The following is a 20283-nucleotide window of genomic DNA, read 5'->3' on the forward strand; positions in this document are numbered from 1 at the left end:
TCAAAAGCCCGGACACGCCTTTCCGAACCTTGCCCTGATCCTTTCTTTATCAGGGGCGTCAATGGCCGATTACCGGGCGATGGGACCTTGTTTGTTCAGTAGATCTCCCAACCCCATTACCTTCTTTGTCCGGTTTATTTCCCGCACCTCTCCAGCCATTGACACGCATCCGCGCTGTCACGCGAGCCGTTACGATGTCGCAAACATCGCAATGGCGATCATGACATACCGCCCCCCTGAAGAAAATCAAGCCGAGGGCTTGGAGGGATATGCAATGTGGAAGTTGCGGACTAGCTCGGGGGCCTGAATGTTGCGGGCAGCGACCCACTTGGGGTGGGGAAAGTGTTTCCAGCACACTAAGTATTGGAGAGAGCCATGAAGCTTGTGGGAGTCGAGAACCTCCTTGACTTCAAAGTGCTGCTGTCCGTCGATCATGACGGGTGGAGGGGGGGGGAGTGCGTGGATGCCACCGGGAGGGGTCACTGGCCGGCTTGAGTAAGCTGCAGTGGAACACAGGGTGCAGCCGCTTCAAATTATGAGGTAGATCCAAACGCACCGTGACCGGGTTCACAATTTGTGTAACCTAAAGGGGCCAATAAATTTGGGGGCCAGTTTCTTGGAAGGCTGAGGTGACTTGATAAATTTAGTGGAGAGATAAACCAGGTCCCCTACTCAAAAAGGTGGCTGTTGGCGCCTGTGCTTGTCAGCCTGAAGTTTGTATGACGTCTGTGCCTCATTGAGGGCATCCTTAATGACGGGCCAGGAGTCTGCGAGTTTAGAACCCCAATCACAGGCTGCCACTACTGGAGATGGGGGCTGTGGGAGCTCGGGAATGGGGATGAAGTCCCGACCCGATACCACCCTGAAGGGGGTTTGTCCCGTGCTTTGATGCACAGTGTTATTGTATGCAACCTCTGCTAAAGGAAGCAAATCCACCCAGTCGTCCTGGTGGTAGTTGATGTAGGAGCGGAGGAATTGAAGATCTCAGTAGATCCGTCAGTCTGGGGATGCCAGGAGGTTGACAATGCTTGCTCGGTGCCAATTAATTTCAAAAAAGCCCGCCAAAACCGTGAGGTAAATTGTGTGCCCCTATCGGTCACCAAGTGAGAGGGGCAGCCATGAAGGCAGTACACGTGCACCAAAAAGAGCTTCGCCAGCTGTTGCGCCGATGGGATAGAGGCACAGGGGACAAAATGAGCCTGTTTGGAAAAATAGTCTTTGACTACCCAAATGACTGTTTTCTTTTGACTGGGCGGTAAATCCATGATGAAATCCATAGAGATTTCATCCCAAGGGCGTGAAGGGTTAGCCACGGGCTGCAGCGGCCCCTGGGGTTTACCAGACGGTCGCTTAGACATTGCGCAAACAGGGCAGGATGCCACATACGTTTTGACATCCTTCCTCAGTGAGGGCCACCAAAATTGGCGTCGGGTCAAGTGGAGGGATTTGAGAAACCTGAAATGACCAGCCTGTTTGCTGTCATGAGACCGGCTGAGGATAGTTGATCGTTGTGAGTCAGGGACGTATAAACGTCCCTCCACCCAGGCGAGGTCTTGTTCCATGGAAACCTTGTCAGGGTTAGCAAGGAGCCAGGGATCAGACTTTAATGCGAGGGCAAAATCTGCACGCAACCCACCCGGCATCTGTGGTTGCCTGTGGCCCGGAGCGGGCTGCACCGGAGTTGTTCGCAAGGGGGGGGGGGAGGCTGTTCCCGAGCGCGGCTCCAGGTGACAGCGGCCAAACCCAATTGAGACTCAGAGAGCACAGTCCCCACGACGTCGGAGACAGGCTCCGCGTCCTGGGGCAGTCAGGAAAGTGCATCTGCCAAAAAATTCTTCTTCCCTGGAATAAACTTCAGCTGAAAGTTAAAACGGCTGAAAAATTGAGCCCAGCGAATCTGCTTAGGGCTGAGGCGCCTGGGCGTGCGGAGCACCTCAAGGTTGCGGTGGTCTGTCCAGACCTCAAAAGGGCAAGTCGCCCCTTCTAAAAGGTGACGCCAAGCCTCCAGTGCCGCTTTTACTGCAAATGCCTCTTTTTCCCAGACATGCCAGTGCCTTTCCGTCTCGGAAAATTTCTGGGAGAGGTAGGCACAGGGCTTCAAGAGTCCGGCAGAATCCTTTTGTAATAGGATAGCCCCAATTGAAAAATCAGAGGCATCAGCCTGAACGACAAAAGGCCGTTCGGGGTCGGGATGGGATAAAATTGGCTCCGCTGTAAAGAGAGCTTTCAACTGGTCGAAAGCAGCCTGACAGGCGGGAGTCCAATTGAGCATGGCCCCTGGGTTTTTTACCTTGCGCGTTTCCCCGACGCCTTTGGTCCGCAACAAATCAGTCAAGGGCAGGGCAATCTCCGCGAACCCTTTTGCGAAGGATCTGTAGAAATTTGCGAATCCCAGGAAACTTTGGAGCTGGCGCCGGGTGCGCGGGCGCTCCCAGCTCAAAACAGCCTGAACCTTTGCAGGATCCATTTCGATGCCCTTATCTGAAATCCTGTAACCTAAGTAATCCAGGCGCGACTTATGGAATTCGCACTTGGAAAACTTAGCATAAAGTTTAGCATGCCGAAGCTTGGTGAGAACCTGTCTTACCAATCTTTCGTGTTCTCTCTCAGTTTTGGAGTATATCAGGACATTGTCCAGATAAACCAGTACTCCTTCAAACAAATGGTCATGCAGAACCTCATTAATTAGTTGCATGAAAACCCCCGGGGCCCCCGCAAGACCAAAAGGCAGTACCTTATACTGGAAGGAGCCCAAGGGACAGTTAAAAGCTGTTTTCCATTCGTCCCCCTCCCTGATGCGAATGCGGTAATACGCCTCACGGAGGTCAAGTTTGGAAAAAACCTTTCCAGTCGACAAGTGTGCCAACATATCTTTCACGAGGGGGAGGGGGTACTTGTTCGACAAGGATGCTGAATTTAACCCACGATAGTCTGTACACAGTCTTAGGGTACCGTCCTTCTCGCGGAACAGGACGGGCGCTCCAACCGGCGAGTTTGCCGGTTCGATGAAGCCCCGAGCGAGGTTTTTATCGAGGAAGTCCCGCAACGCCGCCAATTCCTTTTGTGTCATTGGGTAAATTTTTGGCTTAGGCAATGGGACATGAGGGAGCGGTTCAATGGCACAGTCCGTCTTGTGATGGGGGGGTAACTGGTCCGCCTCCTCCCCCCCGAAGACCTCAGTGAAGTCTGCATATTGTTCCGGCAACCCCTCCATGGGGGAAGCGTGAACGTGAGGGTCGACAATCTCAGCCCTCCCCACAGTCAAAGTGAGGGATTTCCCCTTAGCAGGCGCCTGGTAGAACCCATCCTCAAACATTATCGTACGGGTCCTCCAGTTAATGTAGAGATTGTGGCAAGTTAGCCAGGGGATTCCCAGAACCACTATAGGCTTGCCCACCGGGGTGACCACGAATTCTATGGTTTCCCTGTGCGTGCCTATTTGTAGGGTAACATTCCCTGTACCCTGGGTGGCTGCCCCCCCCCCCCCCGCCATGGAACCATCGAGTTGCTGGAAGATCAGCGGCTTCGGGAGAGGGAAACAGGGTAAATTTAGCGCAGCGACTAGGTTGGGGTGGATCAGGCATCTGGAACACCCGGAGTCCACCAAAGCCCCGACTTTGATGGTCTTGGAGCAGTAGCTCAGTTCAATTTTTACGGCCAGGATGGGACAGTCCGCACTCACCCTGGTGGTATTGCGCCCATTCTCTACCACCTGCCCAGCGGCGCTGTTTAGGACAGGTGGAAGGCGTTTTCCGCCGGCTGCTCCAGGGCGGCCAACCTGTCCCCCGCGAGGTAGATGTCTTCTTCGTTCGGGGTCACTAGTGCCCCTGTCAGCCGTCGGGGAGGGTTGGGTGGTTTCTGCGGAGCCTTCTGCGTCGGTCTAGGTGGGCGATCCGCCATTCCAGCCTTGTGGCATTCTGCCGCATGGTGACCTGCCTTACCGCACTTGATGCATTGCCCACGGGCAAAGCGACGTTGTCTTTCGGCATCCCATGTCGGGTCCGACTGTGGCACTGGCCCTTTCCCGCTGGGAGGATGCCTGTCTCTCTTAGTGGCCAGCATGAAGGTGCGCTGGGCATGTTCAGCCTTCCCGGCAAGACAGATCCAGTCATGCAGTGAGTCCGGATCGTCTCTGTACAGTGCCCATTGCAACACCTCTCGATTGAGGCCATCCTTAAACATATCGAATGGTGGCCTCCGACCATTCAGGGACCTTCCCTGCCAAGACCTTAAATTCTAGGGCGTAATCTGCGACCAATTTCTGCCCCTGATTGAGTTCTTTAAGAGCGCCTTTAGCCCTCTCCTTCGCCAGGGGGTCTTCAAAGTACCGCTTCAAGGTGGCCAGGAAGGTGTGGAAGGTAGCCAGGGCTGGGGCTCCGGACTCTGACATTTGTACGTACCAGTCCGCGGCTCTGCCCTTAAGTTTTGTGGCAATAGCCGAGATTTTAGCCCCTTCCGATGCAAAACAATGTCTGTATTGCTGTACGTAATTCGTTGCGTTGGTTAAAAAAAATGACAGGTTCGTGGGGTCACCATCAAATTTTACTGGAAAGTCTTTAGCGATCCCACCAACTGGAGAAACCCCAACCTGTGAGTGAGTAGGGGTAACCCCCACCGGAATAAAACCACGGGGCCCTGGGAAAAAGTCCCGCACCTGGCCCCTTCCTCTCGGGGCTGGTGATAGGGTGGGTGGGATGCCGAGACCCCTCCCTGCGCCCTGCGCAGCAGCACTCTTCGTGAGCTCACTCACCACAGTTGACATGGATCGCAGCATGTGTTCTAATGATTGCACCTTGGACTCCAGAGCCCTGATCCTGTCCGGTGTGAGGGGATCGTCCATCCCCGGTGCTGCCGGTTGTTGCCCGATCGGCAGTCCTGTGAATTCCCTCTCGGAAGTCTGGGGGTATTGGAGTCTCCAAGTGGTGTGGGATGTCCCCGGCCGGGGGTCTGCTACGCCGTCCCACCTGAAGTGTTGTTCACTCACGACTCCCTCTTCCATCGGGGCCCTCCACTCCGGGCTGGGGCTCCAGGCTCCAAACTGGGGTGCGGTGTGGGTAGGGAGGGGGCTCGTGTCCCATCTCGGGAGCGCCGATTCCAGAAGCTGTCTGGTCGCCTCCCCCACTCGCGTTGAGTCCTTCGCGTCTCCGCTCTGAAGTGCCGACTCCAGGATCGTCCCCGGTTCAGTCATCGCTAGTTGCTTCTCTCACACAAAAAAAAATTTCCTGGTAGAGGCTACTGAGGCTCGTTCTTAAAAGACTCTCAGCTTTATGTAAGGAATGCCTAAGACCAAATAAAAGACTCAGACTCTAAATCAAGTTTAAGCTCTGGCTTTTATTTAGAATAGAATGCACACCAGTAAAAAGCTGAGAGTGAGGGAAGCGCGCCAAGTTGAATTAAATAGTCTCGCGCCAAACAGCGCTCCACCCCCACATTCCCAGGGTGTGCCCCACGAGTTCCACGGAGTGACAGGCCATCGAGACTTGATAGGTGAGAGGTCGTGCAGCCCCATTCGCCCCGGGCATCGCCCTGTTTATCTTCCTGCAAGGTAATGGTCCATTACCGGGCGATTAGACCTCGATATTCCTTGAAAGCCCGGACGCGCCTTTCCGAACCTCGCCCTGATCCTTTCTTTATCAGGGGTGTCAATGGCCGATTACCGGGCGATGGGACCTTGTTTGTTCAGTAGATCTCCCAACCTCATTACCTTCTTTGTCTGGTTTATCGCCCACACCTCTCCAGCCATTGACACGCATCCACGCTTTGTCATGCGAGCCGTTACGATGTCGCAAACATCGCAACGGCGATCATGACACAAGTACACAGTACTTTGTTGTGACCCCACCTTTTTTTTTAAAATGAGCAAGTTACTAGCTTCATTTTCAAGCAGGTAAAGCAATTATGGTAGCATTTAATTATAGCAGCTAAATGAGCTAGATTCTTTTTTCCCCACCTCCCTTCTGCCCTTCTGATAAGCAGTTGTGAAATGGCAATAAAACAGTAAACCAATTTATTTATTTGCATCTGACCAAATATTTTAAAGTTAACTCACTTTCCCTTCTGGATATATGTGCAGTTTACAGCCTCAATGTGTGCACAGCTATATCCAGATTCTGCCACCTGCCCCCCTTTGCAGTTAAATAATTACGTTGGCTGGTAGGACATGGTTTTCTTCTTTTCAGCCTCTCTCTTCAGCTCCCGACAGAAGCCATCTGTGTCAGGAAGAAATGTATTAGTTTCTTTCCGGTTGCATTTTTCCTTTCTTTTCTGTGTATTACAGCAATAAAAATAAATTAAAAATAAGAAAAATCCACACCTGTAGCACTTTGTAACATAATTCTTTTCATACTGTTCCAAGCAGCTTCCATATCATAGGCCTCAAACTACTTTTATTAGAATGGCTATAGCAACAGCATCTTGCAAGTCTAAACATGCTTCCCCTCCTCCTCCTTCTATCTTCATGTGAATTAGGGGATGCCTGTCTTATTCTATTTCGCAAATATCTATCTTCATATGGGTTTAAGCCACATTTATCTGTTCATTGGCTTTGTAAGGGATCTTCCCTCTCTCTATCAGGACCATCCTCTATACTCTCTACAACACTTCAGGAGGATACCATGGCTGATTTTATCAAAAGCAGTTAGAAATCTACCAGTACAAGAAGAACTGAACGTCCATCATCCAAGTCCCAGGAGAGTTCACTGACAAGAGAGATCACTGCTGTTTCTGTCCCAGAACCTTTGCTGCTGAAGTCCTACCATCTTCTCCAAGATCTTCCTTAAAACTGCAGGGTTGGAAATTGAGGGCAAGATGTGGGGTGAGAGATTACCTTTTCAAGGGAGAATGCATGATTTACTTCTAGGCAGCAGGTACTATTCGCTCCCTCAAGGAGGCCCTTAACCATCTCAAAATCTATCCTTCATCCCTGCCTTAACCACTCAAAGAAGCCAGGAAGGGTAGGGATCCAGTCCACAGGTGGTAGAACTCAAAACATCAAGAACTCTATCCATATGCTTAGAGACAAGAAGATAGGAAGAATCCCAGTTAACTTCACAAGATATCCCTATTATCTCCTCTGGTCCTGTCAGTGTGGCATCCAACTGCTCTTCAGGAGCTCCTTGGTAAACCAAATGGTCCCCTGGGATCTGTGATTAGGAAGAGGCCTCAGGGTTGTACTCCAATCTAATGCCTTAATAGCTCTGTATTCCATATTGTCCTCCCCATATTGCTGGGAAACCCTCCAAATGTCTGTTGGAATCTGAGCAGATCCATGAGGGATCTTAATTGGTTCACCAATCTTACAGAGGCCATTTATGGCAACCAGGCCCAGGCTGACCAGAGTGAATTTAATTAAGCCCTCCACTTTCAGGTCATGTTCTGATTGCTATAAGGTGAAAACTAGATACAGCATGTGTCCACTTACATGGAGTGCACCTGATATTGCACCATTAGGAGTAGGGCGGCATAGAAATATTAGGAATAAACAAACAAATATAGCCAGAAACTCCTGAGCCACTCCTAACCTGATCCTCAGGACATAGATATTGAAGCAGGGTCTCTGGAAATAAGCAAAATGTCTCAGAGAATCATTGCAACTTCACCTTCCCACCCTTTGATGATGTACTGTAGCTCCCGCATTACCTAAAACTCTCAAGAGCAGATCTCTTATAGGGAAATACTATCCTTGCATAATCAAGTTATAGTAATAACACTTTAGATTTGCTTGTTCCTCCAGAACAAATCTAGAGGAGTGCTGCCTGAGGTCAAAGTATCTAGTGATACAGTGTCCATGTCCAGGGAAGAGGCTACTGGATCAGAAGAGGGAATGGGGTCTAAATTGTCCATATCTTTCTCCTTTAGTGGCCAGCACAATGCTTACTCCCTCTGTCAGACACTATCAGAATCTATTCCCCACTCTCATAACCTCCTTAAATATTCTGATCCTGTCCCTATGTGTCCAGATTTCTACCTACCCTTTCTGATGCAGATACCTTCAATTAAGTTAGTACAGGTTGTTCAGCTAATGTTGCTCTACCAGCCAACAAAACAAAACACCCATAGCTCCCAACAGGAATCTACCCAGAGCACGCACACACACAGACTTCTCACAAAGGCCAGCTTGGACTCTCACTCCAGATGAAGATCAGCCTCCCTAATCTTTCTACTCCTGCTCATTTTACAGACAACCAGAGTATCCTTATTCTCCCATTACTCATCATGTTACCAGGCCACACAGCTCAATTTTACATCTCCCTACTATTCTCTGACCCCCAATCCTCTGACAACATGTTGCCAAGTTTGGCACAGCAGCATGTATAATTTGACAGGTACTGACTGCCAGTAAGAGCCAATTAGGCTTGATACAGCTTGTGCCTAACAATTAATCTTCAACTATTCAGTTGAAGTTTTACAGTTTTTACAGCTTACTCGTATTCTTTTAGCTTTCTAGGTAGCACAGTACAGATTTTGGTTTTGTAGCAGAATTGTAGCTTTTATTTTTTCAGCTTTTAACTCTATAGTCACTGTCTTTACAGTTTCAAGATCTACATTATTTTATGCTATAGCTGCTAATCTCGTATTTTCTGTGTTATGCTGGTCAAAGATTTTGTACTACACTATAAGGAAATGACTATAGCCACCAACTTCAAGCCAAATATAAAATAAAGTTTTTAGAATTAAAATGAATTCAAACTGGATATATTATAAGGATAAGATGTATTACTATTCTCCTTGTGTTCCGCAAAAACTGATATTTAGACCTATATTGCTGCAATATCTGATCCTGAAAAACATACTTCCTCCTATAATAGGAAGATATAACATGCATTATTTCTCTTTTGGTCTAGTGGCTAAGGCAACAGGCTAGAAAACAGGAGACTGTGAGTTCTAGTTTACTTTAGGCATGAAAGCCGGCTGGGTGACCTTGGGCTCTCTCTCTCTCAGCCCAACCTACCTCACAGGGTTGTTGTTGTGGGGAAAATAGGAGGAGGAAGGAGTATTAGGTATGCTCCCCTCCTTGAGTTATTCATAAAAATAATAAAGGCAGGATAGAAAAATAAAATAAATTAAAAATTAAAAAATCATGAATTGTAACCTTTGTCTATTCTCATGAAATATGCTGCCTCACAAGAGTACATGGTTAAAGCCTAAGCCATCTTATGTTGCAGTGCTTCTTTATTCTGAGTGACATATTTTGAGAAACATTCTGAAATCAAATGTCACAAAGCCCCCCATCCCCACTAATTAAATGTAACATAAGGAGAAACTACTGTGGGGAAGTTTGTGCTTTGGAGAATGCCTTAAATCTTAGAAATTATTAAGTTTCACGTTATAATACAAATAACAGAAACTTATTTATGTTACGTTGCTTGTGAGGGGAGGTGCCCACTTACTATTTTTTATTATATGCCTGATATTCCCACCATCTAAACATTCCTAGTTGCCTTTTCTTTAAACTTAGCACAGTTCTATTTCAATACAGAACCACTGCACAGCTGCAGGTCAGATACTTTTTGTTAAATGTTATCACACATTACAAAGAAAAATGTTAAAGGGAACACAACACATTTAAAGGCAATCCAGATCCTTTTATCCTTGCAACAGCCTCAGATTTCAAATATTTAATTCTTGAAGACACTTGCTATCGTGGATTCAGCACTGAAGGCATTTTAAAGCTGATACACACCTAGAAAATAAAGCACTTATTTAGAGTTTTTCCACCAATGTAACAAAATTGCTTATTGCCTCCAAAGTTATCTTTTAAAGAGGTGGATAGATTCACTTACAATGTACAGTGGTGATGAATGCACCATTGGGAGACCTGAAATAACAGGTTAGGGATAGATCGCCATGGAGAAAATCTATGTGGTTGCTATGAGTCAAAAATGATTATGATGGCACATAATCATAATCATTAATATAGGAATAAATAAAAATGATTACCCCAAACTCATCATTTTGAGCCACACCTTCCTACATAAATTTAAATTCCAGATATCATCACTCATTCTTTTCTGAAATAAGCATGGGTATGCCCAAATTATCTGTTACTTTGAATTGCTGATTGTGACTTTATTGTAAAGTGCTCTGAATGTTCAAATGCTGTGTATTAAATTTTTATGCTACCTAAAATCAGTGCCAAAGCAATAGCCTTGGCCTGACTAAATCATATACATTTATCTGCTTCACGTCCTTCTCCTGAAAGAGCCACATAAAGTTTGGAAGTTTTCAAAACCTTGGAATTATTACGAGGAAAAAACCTGCCCTAAGCTCAAACTCACTTCAGCAAAGGATCGTTACCTTGTTGTGGTGCTGGAGCTTGAGCACCTCAATGATGCCATGAGCTAAACCGTGAAGGGCCACCCAAGACGGGAAGGTCATGACAGAGAGGTCAGACTAAATGCGATCCCTGGGGAAGGTAATGGCAACCCACCCCAGTATTCTTGCCGTGAAAACTAAATGGATCAGTACAACCAGAGATATGTCGGTATACCATCGGAAGATGAGACCCCCAGGTCGGAAGATGGTCAAAATGCTACTGGGGAGGAACAGAGGATGAGTTCAACTAGCCCCAGACGTGATGACGCAGCTAGCTCAAAGCCGAAAGGACGGCTAGCGGCCGACGGTGCTGGTGGTGAACGGCGAATCTGATGTTCTAAGGATCAACACACCATTGGAACCTGGAATGTAAGATCTATGAGCCAGGGCAAATTGGATGTGGTTATTGGTGAGATGTCAAGATTGAAGATAGACATTTTGGGCGTCAGTGAACTGAAATGGACTGGAATGGGCCACTTCACATCAAATGACCACCAGATCTACTACTGTGGACAAGAGGATCACAGAAGAAATGGAGTAGCCTTCATAATTAAGAGTAAAGTGGCTAAAGCAGTGCTTGGATACAATCCAAAAAACGACAGAATGATCTCAGTTCGAATTCAGGGCAAGCCATCTAACATCACAGTGATCCAAATATACGCCCCAACCACAAATGCTGAAGAAGCTGAAGTAGAGCAGTTCTATGAGGATCTGCAGCACCTCCAGGACAACACACCTAAAAGAGATGTTATTTTCATCACAGGAGACTGGAATGCTAAGGTGGGCAGTCAAATGACACCTGGAATTACAGGTAAGTATGGCCTGGGAGAACAAAATGAAGCAGGACATAGGCTGATAGGATTTTGCCAGGACAATTCACTCTGCATAACAAACACTCTCTTCCAACAACCGAAGAGACAGCTTTATACATGGACTTCACCAGATGGACAACACCGAAATCAGATTGACTACATCCTTTGCAGCCAAAGGTGGTGGACATCTGTATAGTCAGTAAAAACAAGACCTGGAGCTGACTGTAGTTCAGATCATGAACTTCTTATTGCACAATTTAGGATCAGACTAAAGAGATTAGGGAAGACCCACAGATCAGCTAGATATGAGCTCACTAATATTCCTAAGGAATATGTAGTGGAGGTGAAGAATAGATTTAAGGGACTGGACTTAGTAGATAGGGTCCCGGAAGAACTCTGGACAGAAGTTCGCAACATTGTTCAGGAGGCGGCAACAAAATACATCCCAAAGAAAGAGAAAACCAAGAAGGCAAAATGGCTGTCTGCTGAGACACTAGAAGTAGCCCAAGAAAGAAGGAAAGCAAAAGGCAACAGGGATAGGGGGAGATATGCCTAATTAAATGCAAAATTCCAGAGGTTAGCCAGAAGAGAGAAGGAATTATTTTTAAACAAGCAATGCGCAGAAGTGGAAGAAGACAATAGAATAGGAAGGACAAGAGACCTCTTCCAGAAAATTAGAAACATTGGAGGTAAATTCCAGGCCAAAATGGGTATGATCAAAAACAAACATGGCAAGGACCTAACAGAAGAAGAAGAGATCAAGAAAAGGTGGCAAGAATATACAGAAGACCTGTATAAGAAGGATAACAATATCGGGGATAGCTTTGATGGTGTGGTCAGTGAGCTAGAGCCAGACATCCTGAAGAGTGAGGCTGAATGGGCCTTAAGAAGCATTGCTAATAACAAGGCAGCAGGAGACAATGGCATCCCAGCTGAACTGTTCCAAATCTTGCAAGATGATGCTGTCAAGGTAATGCATGCTATATGCCAGCAAATTTGGAAAACACAAGAATGGCCATCAGACTGGAAAAAATCAACTTATATCCCCATACCGAAAAAGGGAAACACGAAAGAATGTTCAAACTATTGAACAGTGGCACTCATTTCACATGCCAGTAAGGTAATGCTCAAGATCCTGCAAGGTAGACTTCAGCAATTCATGGAGCGAGAATTGCCAGATGTACAAGCTGGGTTTAGAAAAGGCAGAGGAACTAGGGACCAAATTGCCAATATCCACTGGATAATGGAAAAAGCCAAGGAGTTTCAGAAAAACATCTATTTCTGTTTTATTGACTATTCTAAAGCCTTTGACTGTGTGGACCATAACAAATTGTGGCAAGTTCTTAGCGGTATGGGGATACCAAGTCATCTTGTATGCCTCCTGAAGAATCTGTATAACAACCAAGTAGCAACAGTAAGAACAGACCACAGAACAACAGACTGGTTTAATATTGGGAAAGGAGTATGGCAGGGCTGTATAATCTCACCCTACCTATTCAACTTGTATGCAGAACACGTCATGCGACAAGCTGGGCTTGAGGAATCCAAGGCTGGAGTTAAAATCGCTGGAAGAAACATTAACAATCTCAGATATGCAGATGATACCACTTTGATGGCTGAAAGTGAAGAGGAACTGAGGAGCCTTATGATGAAGGTGAAAGAAGAAAGTGCAAAAGCTGGCTTGCAGCTAAACCTCAAAAAAACCAAGATTATGGCAACCAGCTTGATTGATAACTGGCAAATAGAGGGAGAAAATGTAGAAGCAGCGAAAGACTTTGTATTCCTAGGTGCAAAGATTATTGCAGATGCTGACTGCAGTCAGGAAATCAGAAGACACTTAATCCTTGAGAGAAGAGCAATGACAAATCTCGATAAAATAGTCAAGAGCAGAGACATCACACTGACAACAAAGGTCCACATAGTTAAAGCAATGGTGTTCCCCGTAGTAACATATGGCTGCGAGAGCTGGACCATAAGGAAGGCTGAGCAAAGGAAGATAGATGCTTTTGAACTGTGGTGTTGAAGGAAAATTCTGAGAGTGCCTTGGACTGCAAGAAGATCAAACTAGTCCATCCTCCAGGAAATAAAGCCAGACTGCTCACTTGAGGGAATGATATTAAAGGCAAAACTGAAATACTTTGGCCACATAATGAGAAGACAGGACAGCCTGGAGAAGATGTTGATGCTAGGGAGAGTGGAAGGCAAAAGGAAGAGGGGCCGACCAAGGGCAAGACAGATGGATGATATTCTAGAGGTGACGGACTTGTCCCTGGGGGAGCTGGAGGTGTTGACGACCGACAAGAAGCTCTGGCGTGGGCTGGTCCATGAAGTCACGAAGAGTCGGAAGCGACTAAACGAATAAACAAGAAGCTCGAACTCAGCCTCGTTCCTGTTCCACCTCCACCGATAGTTTCCCAGTAACTATCAGGAAGGTAGGATCATTCTGCCGAAAGGACTTTAGAGACTTGATATTTTGTTGTTTATTCGTTTAGTCGCTTCCGACTCTTCGTGACTTTATGGACCAGCCCACGTCAGAGCTTCCTGTCGGTCATCAACACCCCCAGCTCCCCCAGGGACGAGTCTGTCACCTCTAGAATATCATCCATCCACCTTGCCCTTGGTCGGCCCCTCTTCCTTTTGCCTTCCACTCTCCCTAGCATCAGCATCTTCTCCAGGGTGTCCTGCATTCTCATTATGTGGCCAAAGTATTTCAGTTTTGCCTTTAATATCATTCCCTCAAGTGAGCAGTCTGGCTTTATTTCCTGGAGGATGGACTGGTTTGATCTTCTTGCAGTCCAAGGCACTCTCAGAATTTTCCTCCAACACCACAGTTCAAAAGCATCGATCTTCCTTCTCTCAGCCTTCCTTATGGTCCAGGACTTGATATTAAGATTTCTCAATTCCAGGCAATAACGGGGCTTCTAAGCTCCTCTAATCGTCCTCAAACCAGCCACCCAGCCACCCTCCCACCACGATCGAGTCGCAGGTCTCCCTCCAAAATAGCACTTTCGACTGGGCTCAGAACCGTCCCTGAGTCTTGGACACCGCCTAAGCCTCTCCACTTAACCATGGTGCTCCAGGTCTAGGTGGCCATGGCGCCTGAAAAATCGGTCCCATAAGACTCAGGCTCTTGCGAAGGCATGCTCAGACGCTTGCACGAGGTTAGTCTGACGATTGGCTCCTTGCCAATCCGGCGTTCGCTACCGCCAGCTCCAAGAGGTGAGGACCCCATCTCTCGCACCCTGCTTGTCTCGCGCGCGCGCGCGCGCGCGGCCTTCTCTCGGTCTTTTCCTTTCCCCCCATATCTCGGTGCAGAGGTAGCGGTGCAACTCACCGGACTCGCGCGGACAGAGGCCGCCGTTCCCTGCGTAAAGAGTTCACCGAGTCCTTCCCTGGTGTCCTCCCATCTTCCATTCCCTCACACAGACACGCGGGCGCGCGCATCTCTCACGGTGAGGGGGAAGAATGGAAGGAAAGAAGGGTGGTTCTGGGAGGACCGTTGGTCGCGGCGAGGGAGGGGGGGCGAAGCGTGGGGTGTCTGCGCGCTGCCAATCACGTGGGTGCCGAGCACGCGCCCACGGTGTTGCGGACGGACCTTACGGATCAATCAGGTTGCCTAGGATCGTTGGGCGCGCGCGCTGACAGGTGCGGTCTGGGTCGGAACGGGGCGCGCGCGGGAAGAGAGGATGCGGGGGGGCACGTGAGAAAAAGGGGTATTGGAAGACTAAAAGGCGTTTTCCGGTGGGACGCGTTTTCCGTCTTCCCACATTCTGTCCCCTGTGCCGTCCTGTCGGCGCGGCTTCCTTTCCTTGCTTCCTCCCTCCCTCCCTCCGAATCCCGTAACGCGTTGTTCTCTTCTTAGTAAGCGATGCCCTCGGCCACCAGCAGCGCGATGGCGAGTAGCGGCAGTAAAGCGGGCAACGAGACGACGGTAGTGGCGGCTTCTTCTCAGACAGCGGTTTCGGGTGGCAGTACGAGTTCGGTGCAGACCGAGGCGATGAAGCAGATATTGGGTGTCATCGATAAGAAGCTGCGCAATTTGGAGAAGAAAAAGGTGTGGAGGCAGGGTCTCTCTCTCTCTCTCTCTCTCTCTCTCTCACCCACCCACCCTTTCCCGGGAGTTGTGAGGGTGGGAATGTTGATGGGAGCGAGTGGCAGTAAGTGGGGTGATTGTTTAAGACTCACTCCCTTTCCTTGCGCTTCCCCGCCTGCTCTTTTGTTTCGAGACAGAGGGAAGGAGAGGCGGCTTTTCTTCGGACCGGAATGCCTGTTTTCCGTGTCATTTGGCCTTCAGGCTGCCTTTCTTCCCGTCACCCTCCCTCCCCTTCATCCTTCCCGACTCCAACCGGCTACGGGAGACTTGAGCTCTCACCCTTTTTCCTCCTCCTCTTCACCCCTCCCCCCCTTGCACATGGAGCCGGCCCGGACCCAACATGGCGGCAGCGAGAGGCAGCGACGCTTCCCGGGGAGGGAGTCTCATTGTGTGAAAGGCTGCTGCACAAAGGCCCGGCTGTTTGTTTGCCCGCCCGACTCGCGCAGCCCTCGCTGTCCGTGTGGGTGCACGCGCGCGCCTTCTCCTCCTCACCCATTTTAGTCACTACTTCCTTCATGTGGGGAAGCGGACGCGGGGTGAAAACGTGATCTCCCTGCCCCAGGAAGATGGGGGACGCTCCGATGAAAGGAAGTGTTGAAACTGTCGGCAGGATTTATTAAGCGCTCCCTTTAGTTTAGTTGTCGCTGAATAGCGGGTGACCGCATCTAGACTTAATGAAAAGAAGAACGGAGGTGATATCTTAAAGAGCAGTGTGTATATGGCATCTTGGAAACGCTTATATTTAGTGCTACAACCTGCCCTGTGTTCTTTTTGTCACCGTTAAGGCCGTAGGCTTTGAGGTATGAACCACTAGATGATGAGACTTGCTTATTGGAACAAACTTTATAACTCATGCTCACTTTGTGAATCTTTGGTTAAAATGTGACCTTGACTACTCTCACAAGAACTAGTAATAGTAAAATGGTATCCTTCTCTCACTCTATGTCCCAACCTGGAGCTGTCCTGATGTGATGTACTGCACTGATCATCCCCCAGTCACTATGTACATTACTCTGAAGGGGCTAGGGGGTAATGACAACATACCTAAAGAAAGGGAAATTCTTTTCTTGAATCTTTTTTTCTTTATTTCAAAGAATGAAGTTCCTGTGGAGCAATGAATGAGCTGGCATTGACAGTTGTGGGAGGAGGGGGAGGAACAGAACAAAATTCATCTTCCTCAGTTTCTGCTGATTGAAATACTCTGAATAGAACTCTCTTCAGGAAATGCTCCTACCAATAGAAAAACAATCAAAGTCTATGCAAATGTGCATTAAGCTGACAGTAAGTGATCACAGTCAAAAGAATAGTATAGGACTAGCCACAAGTATGTTACAAGCTGCTTCTAAAATGCTAGGAAATATGAAAAGATAGCTGTGATTGAGGAGAAGCAGCAGGACTTTTCCATTCTTCAAGTAGTTTGCTGTATTATGGGGAGTATAATGAATTGACTTCTTTAAACTGCTTCAAATGATAGAAAAAACATACAGCTTTTATGTTTATGTATTAGTACTTGTTTCAGCAAGGCTTGCTTTCATCTAGATGTGTGTGGGAGCACATCGTTATTAAATGACCATTAGATTGTTCTCATATTAAATGGTTGCGTGTAAGTCTAGTAAATAAGTTAGAATATTTAATTCAGCACCAGTGTGATATCTTTTTCTGAATTATTTTCTAGCTAATAAACTATCCACATGTTAGGAAGATATTTAGACTCGTTTTATACAAGTCCTCAATTTTCTAAAACTCACTTTTCTTAACTTTGTACCAGTTCTGCCCTTTTCAAAAGATCATAGCTTTTGGCTGTTTTATCCTGCTTTTTCAATAAGATTAGAGTGTAGTACACTATGGAGAACTGCTGCTGTACCCTAATCTTAATAAACTTATCAGGGTTGTGCATGGCTTTGAATTCATTTCAGTAAAATTGCTTGGAGCACAAATGTGGCCCATGTTCGTGATTCATTAAAGTAGTTGGGTCTTCCCTGAATCATACAGCTGCTTTAATTAGTTGCACCCAATGCTGCTTTTATGTTGTGGTGTTCTTTTTAGAATCAGGCCCAAAGCATTACAAAACCCTAATACTTCTCTACCTGATTTAAGAAATTGGGTTTGTGATTTAGAATTGTGAAACAATTTTGTTGGAATATATCTGTGCAATGATCCAGATTTTCGTTCTATTTTTGATTAATCACAATTTAGTGGGTCATTTGAACCAAGGCAAACTTTAAAATCACAATTATGGTAATAAAAATGAGCCAAATTCAAACTGTATTTTATATCTCATGTAGGTCCTCATAACAATTAATGGTAGTAAAGCAGGAATTTGCAGTCTGCAAATGATTTTGTTTGAGGAAGGGAGTCTACCAAGTGCATGGCAACCCAGTTAGTTTGATCTTTCTTTCTTTCTTTCTTTCTTTCTTTCTTTCTTTCTTTCTTTCTTTCTTTCTTTCTTTCATCCATTCGCACACACACACACACATATATATATATTATCCTGCCTTTATTATTTTTACAAATAACTCAAGGCGGGAAACAATGCTAAGGCATAATGGTGTAGGCTATCTAGTGCCCTTTGGATTCTGTCTTTGATATTTGACCATAATGTGTGGGCATAATGTTAGTAATCCAGAATATCTGGAATAGCCTTCCTGCTGTCCTTCAGAAATGATGGAATTTCATCTAGGTGGGGAATTTGGGGAATTACTAGGATAGTGAAGGCTTAACTAGAGTGTGTCAGGTCGCCCATACTCAGATTAAATATTCAGCTATGAGCAGAACCAACAGGGTCTGACATTGCTACATGTAGTCACAATATTTATTATATTTTTTAATCTCCACAAGAATCCATTTTCAAGAATGTACTTGCCTCAGGATACAGTATGTTGTAGTGATAGAATCTTGTGTAGTCCTGAAGTGATATCTAAAATGACTTTTTAAAAGTTCTAAATGGCATGATAGCATGACTGTGCTCATAATGTATTTATATTTAAATAGAGTGTGCATTAGCTTTGATCTGGTAATGCCTGTGTGATGAAACTGAGCAAAAGATAAATTTGTTCTATCAGTTTCTTTCAACAACTTCCTCAAATTAATCTTGCCAGTAATGCAGCAAGATTTATGTGTAGAAGTGTATTTAAAAAATCTGGGAATACATTTGTTCTACTAGTTTCACTTCTGCATGTATGTATGAAAGTCTCTGGATAGTGTATATCCAGTGTGTGACTGTTTACAGGTAACCTTGCATCAGATGAAAAATCCTAGTCATCTGACCAAAAAGTAGAGTGTCCTTACAAAAACTGGTTGTTGAGATTTTAATTCTGAGCTTCTGGCTCCTAAAGAGTAACACATTCAATACTCAGTTGTACACAAAGTTTCCCTGTCTGCGTAGCATTATGCTTATGAAGCATTATATTAACATACGCAGTAATGAACTCCCATCACTGTTTGAGATTTAGTACTTCTTACCCAGCGGAAGGAAGGTTTACCTATACTATTTTAAAGAAACAAAATAGTACAGTGATGGTCCTCAGTATTTTCTTGAAAATGACATGATAAATGCAAAGCCTGGATAAAATAATTTTGCACATAATTTTCTTGTGCAATCAAATCAGTACATAAATAATATTGCATAATTCAGGTATATTTGCCTTAAAGACAAGATTAATGTTGGTTTCTTATTGGATACGGTTATGGAAGTATATGCATTGTAGCCATGTTTACTCAGAAAACTCTTCAATATTCCTGGAGTGTTGCTAGGTAGGTGCATATTATCTTGCAGAAATTAGTTAAATTCTTGGTATGTGCTTTATATTTTACTTTTTAAAAAGGTATCTGCACATTAGTCTGTTTGAAAGCTGGTGTTTAATTGATTTGGGACTCAGTTGCCATGAACTTTGAACCAAAATATATTAGTGTTAACATTGCAGATAGCCGTTATTTATCTTTCCCATTTTGTGAACATAAAATGGCACACACAAAATAGGATATTATAAAATAATATTATTTTAACATTGCCATGGAGTCACAACTTTGTTTCTAAATTTTGGGGGGAAATACGGCCTGCATTCATTCCACATTAAAACTATATAGGGGCATAATTGAGTATATTTTGCAAGTTTTTCTTGGTGGACAGAAATTGACTACCATGCCTCAATTATACTGTGCCTAATTGTTTGCTAGAAATATGAAAGCGTTGTATTGTGGTATAACATTGACAATAGAAATATTACAGGAAGCAAATGATGCACACTAAAGGCTTTTCTAAACATTAATATTTTTACTGTGGCAAAATGTTGAACTTCTCAAGAGACAAAATTTTGTGATCTGGGAGCATTATAGACACCATCCCCCGCCTCCTTGCAGCTCAGAAATTGACTCTTTAAAATCAGTTTTTAAAAAAATACCCATTGGTCCATTGCATTTTCTGATATTTAGCAGGTTAAGGCTTTAAAGGTCATAATATAAACCTTGAATTATGCCCCTAAACTAGCCAAGAAATGTAGCTTTTTTTTTCTGAAGGAGTTTCACACTTTGCAATACTGCAGTTCTCTAAAATTATAAATAGATATATGCACCCAACCCCCCAATAAAATGAAATATAATATTTGGATTAGTGCTGCTGTGATTGTTGGGTGGTTTTAACAGATAGCTAGACCCATAGGTTTAGCCATTGTGACTCTTAAGTTTCTTACCGGCAGCTGGGGTATTATGACCCACAGTTTGAGAGTCCCTATTCTGAAGAGTTGTAGAGCTTGAAACACCTTCTGTGGTGAGAGAAAGCATGTGAATCCTCTGTAACTATTTGTAATCCTGCAGTGCTATGACCTACAGTGTAAGGTCAGAGCTTCATTTAAGTCCTATTAAAAGAGGAATTCTGGTTAAACAGTATACTGTGTCATATCCTTATTGAACATGCTAAGCCAGCATTCAATATCTTTTTGTGGGAAAAGTATGGTATGCACAGCCCTGGGGTAATCAGCTCTCCTAGGACGGTAAGTTATGTCAGGAGTTGCATCAAGTGTGAGTTTGAGGGCCTTTCCCTATTTAAAAAAAGTGTTCTTTGTGGCA

The 20283-nt window shown here is 45.6% G+C and overlaps 1 protein-coding gene across 2 annotated transcripts in view; it reads left to right on the forward strand.

Annotated features, from left to right (window-relative positions):
- Positions 1–14399: 14399 nt before the first annotated feature.
- CAPRIN1 (cell cycle associated protein 1) overlaps positions 14400–20283 on the forward strand; it is a 35608-nt gene continuing 29724 nt past the window's right edge. For both annotated transcript variants that reach the window (XM_063289613.1, XM_063289614.1), the window contains exons 1-2: positions 14400–14578; positions 14989–15180. In XM_063289613.1, the coding sequence (XP_063145683.1) occupies positions 14995–15180 (186 nt within the window). In that variant the 5' untranslated portion in view covers positions 14400–14578; positions 14989–14994. The remainder of the gene's footprint in view (positions 14579–14988; positions 15181–20283) is intronic.

Source organism: Candoia aspera, chromosome 1 (genome assembly GCF_035149785.1).
Source record: "Candoia aspera isolate rCanAsp1 chromosome 1, rCanAsp1.hap2, whole genome shotgun sequence".
Taxonomy (NCBI): domain Eukaryota; kingdom Metazoa; phylum Chordata; class Lepidosauria; order Squamata; family Boidae; genus Candoia; species Candoia aspera.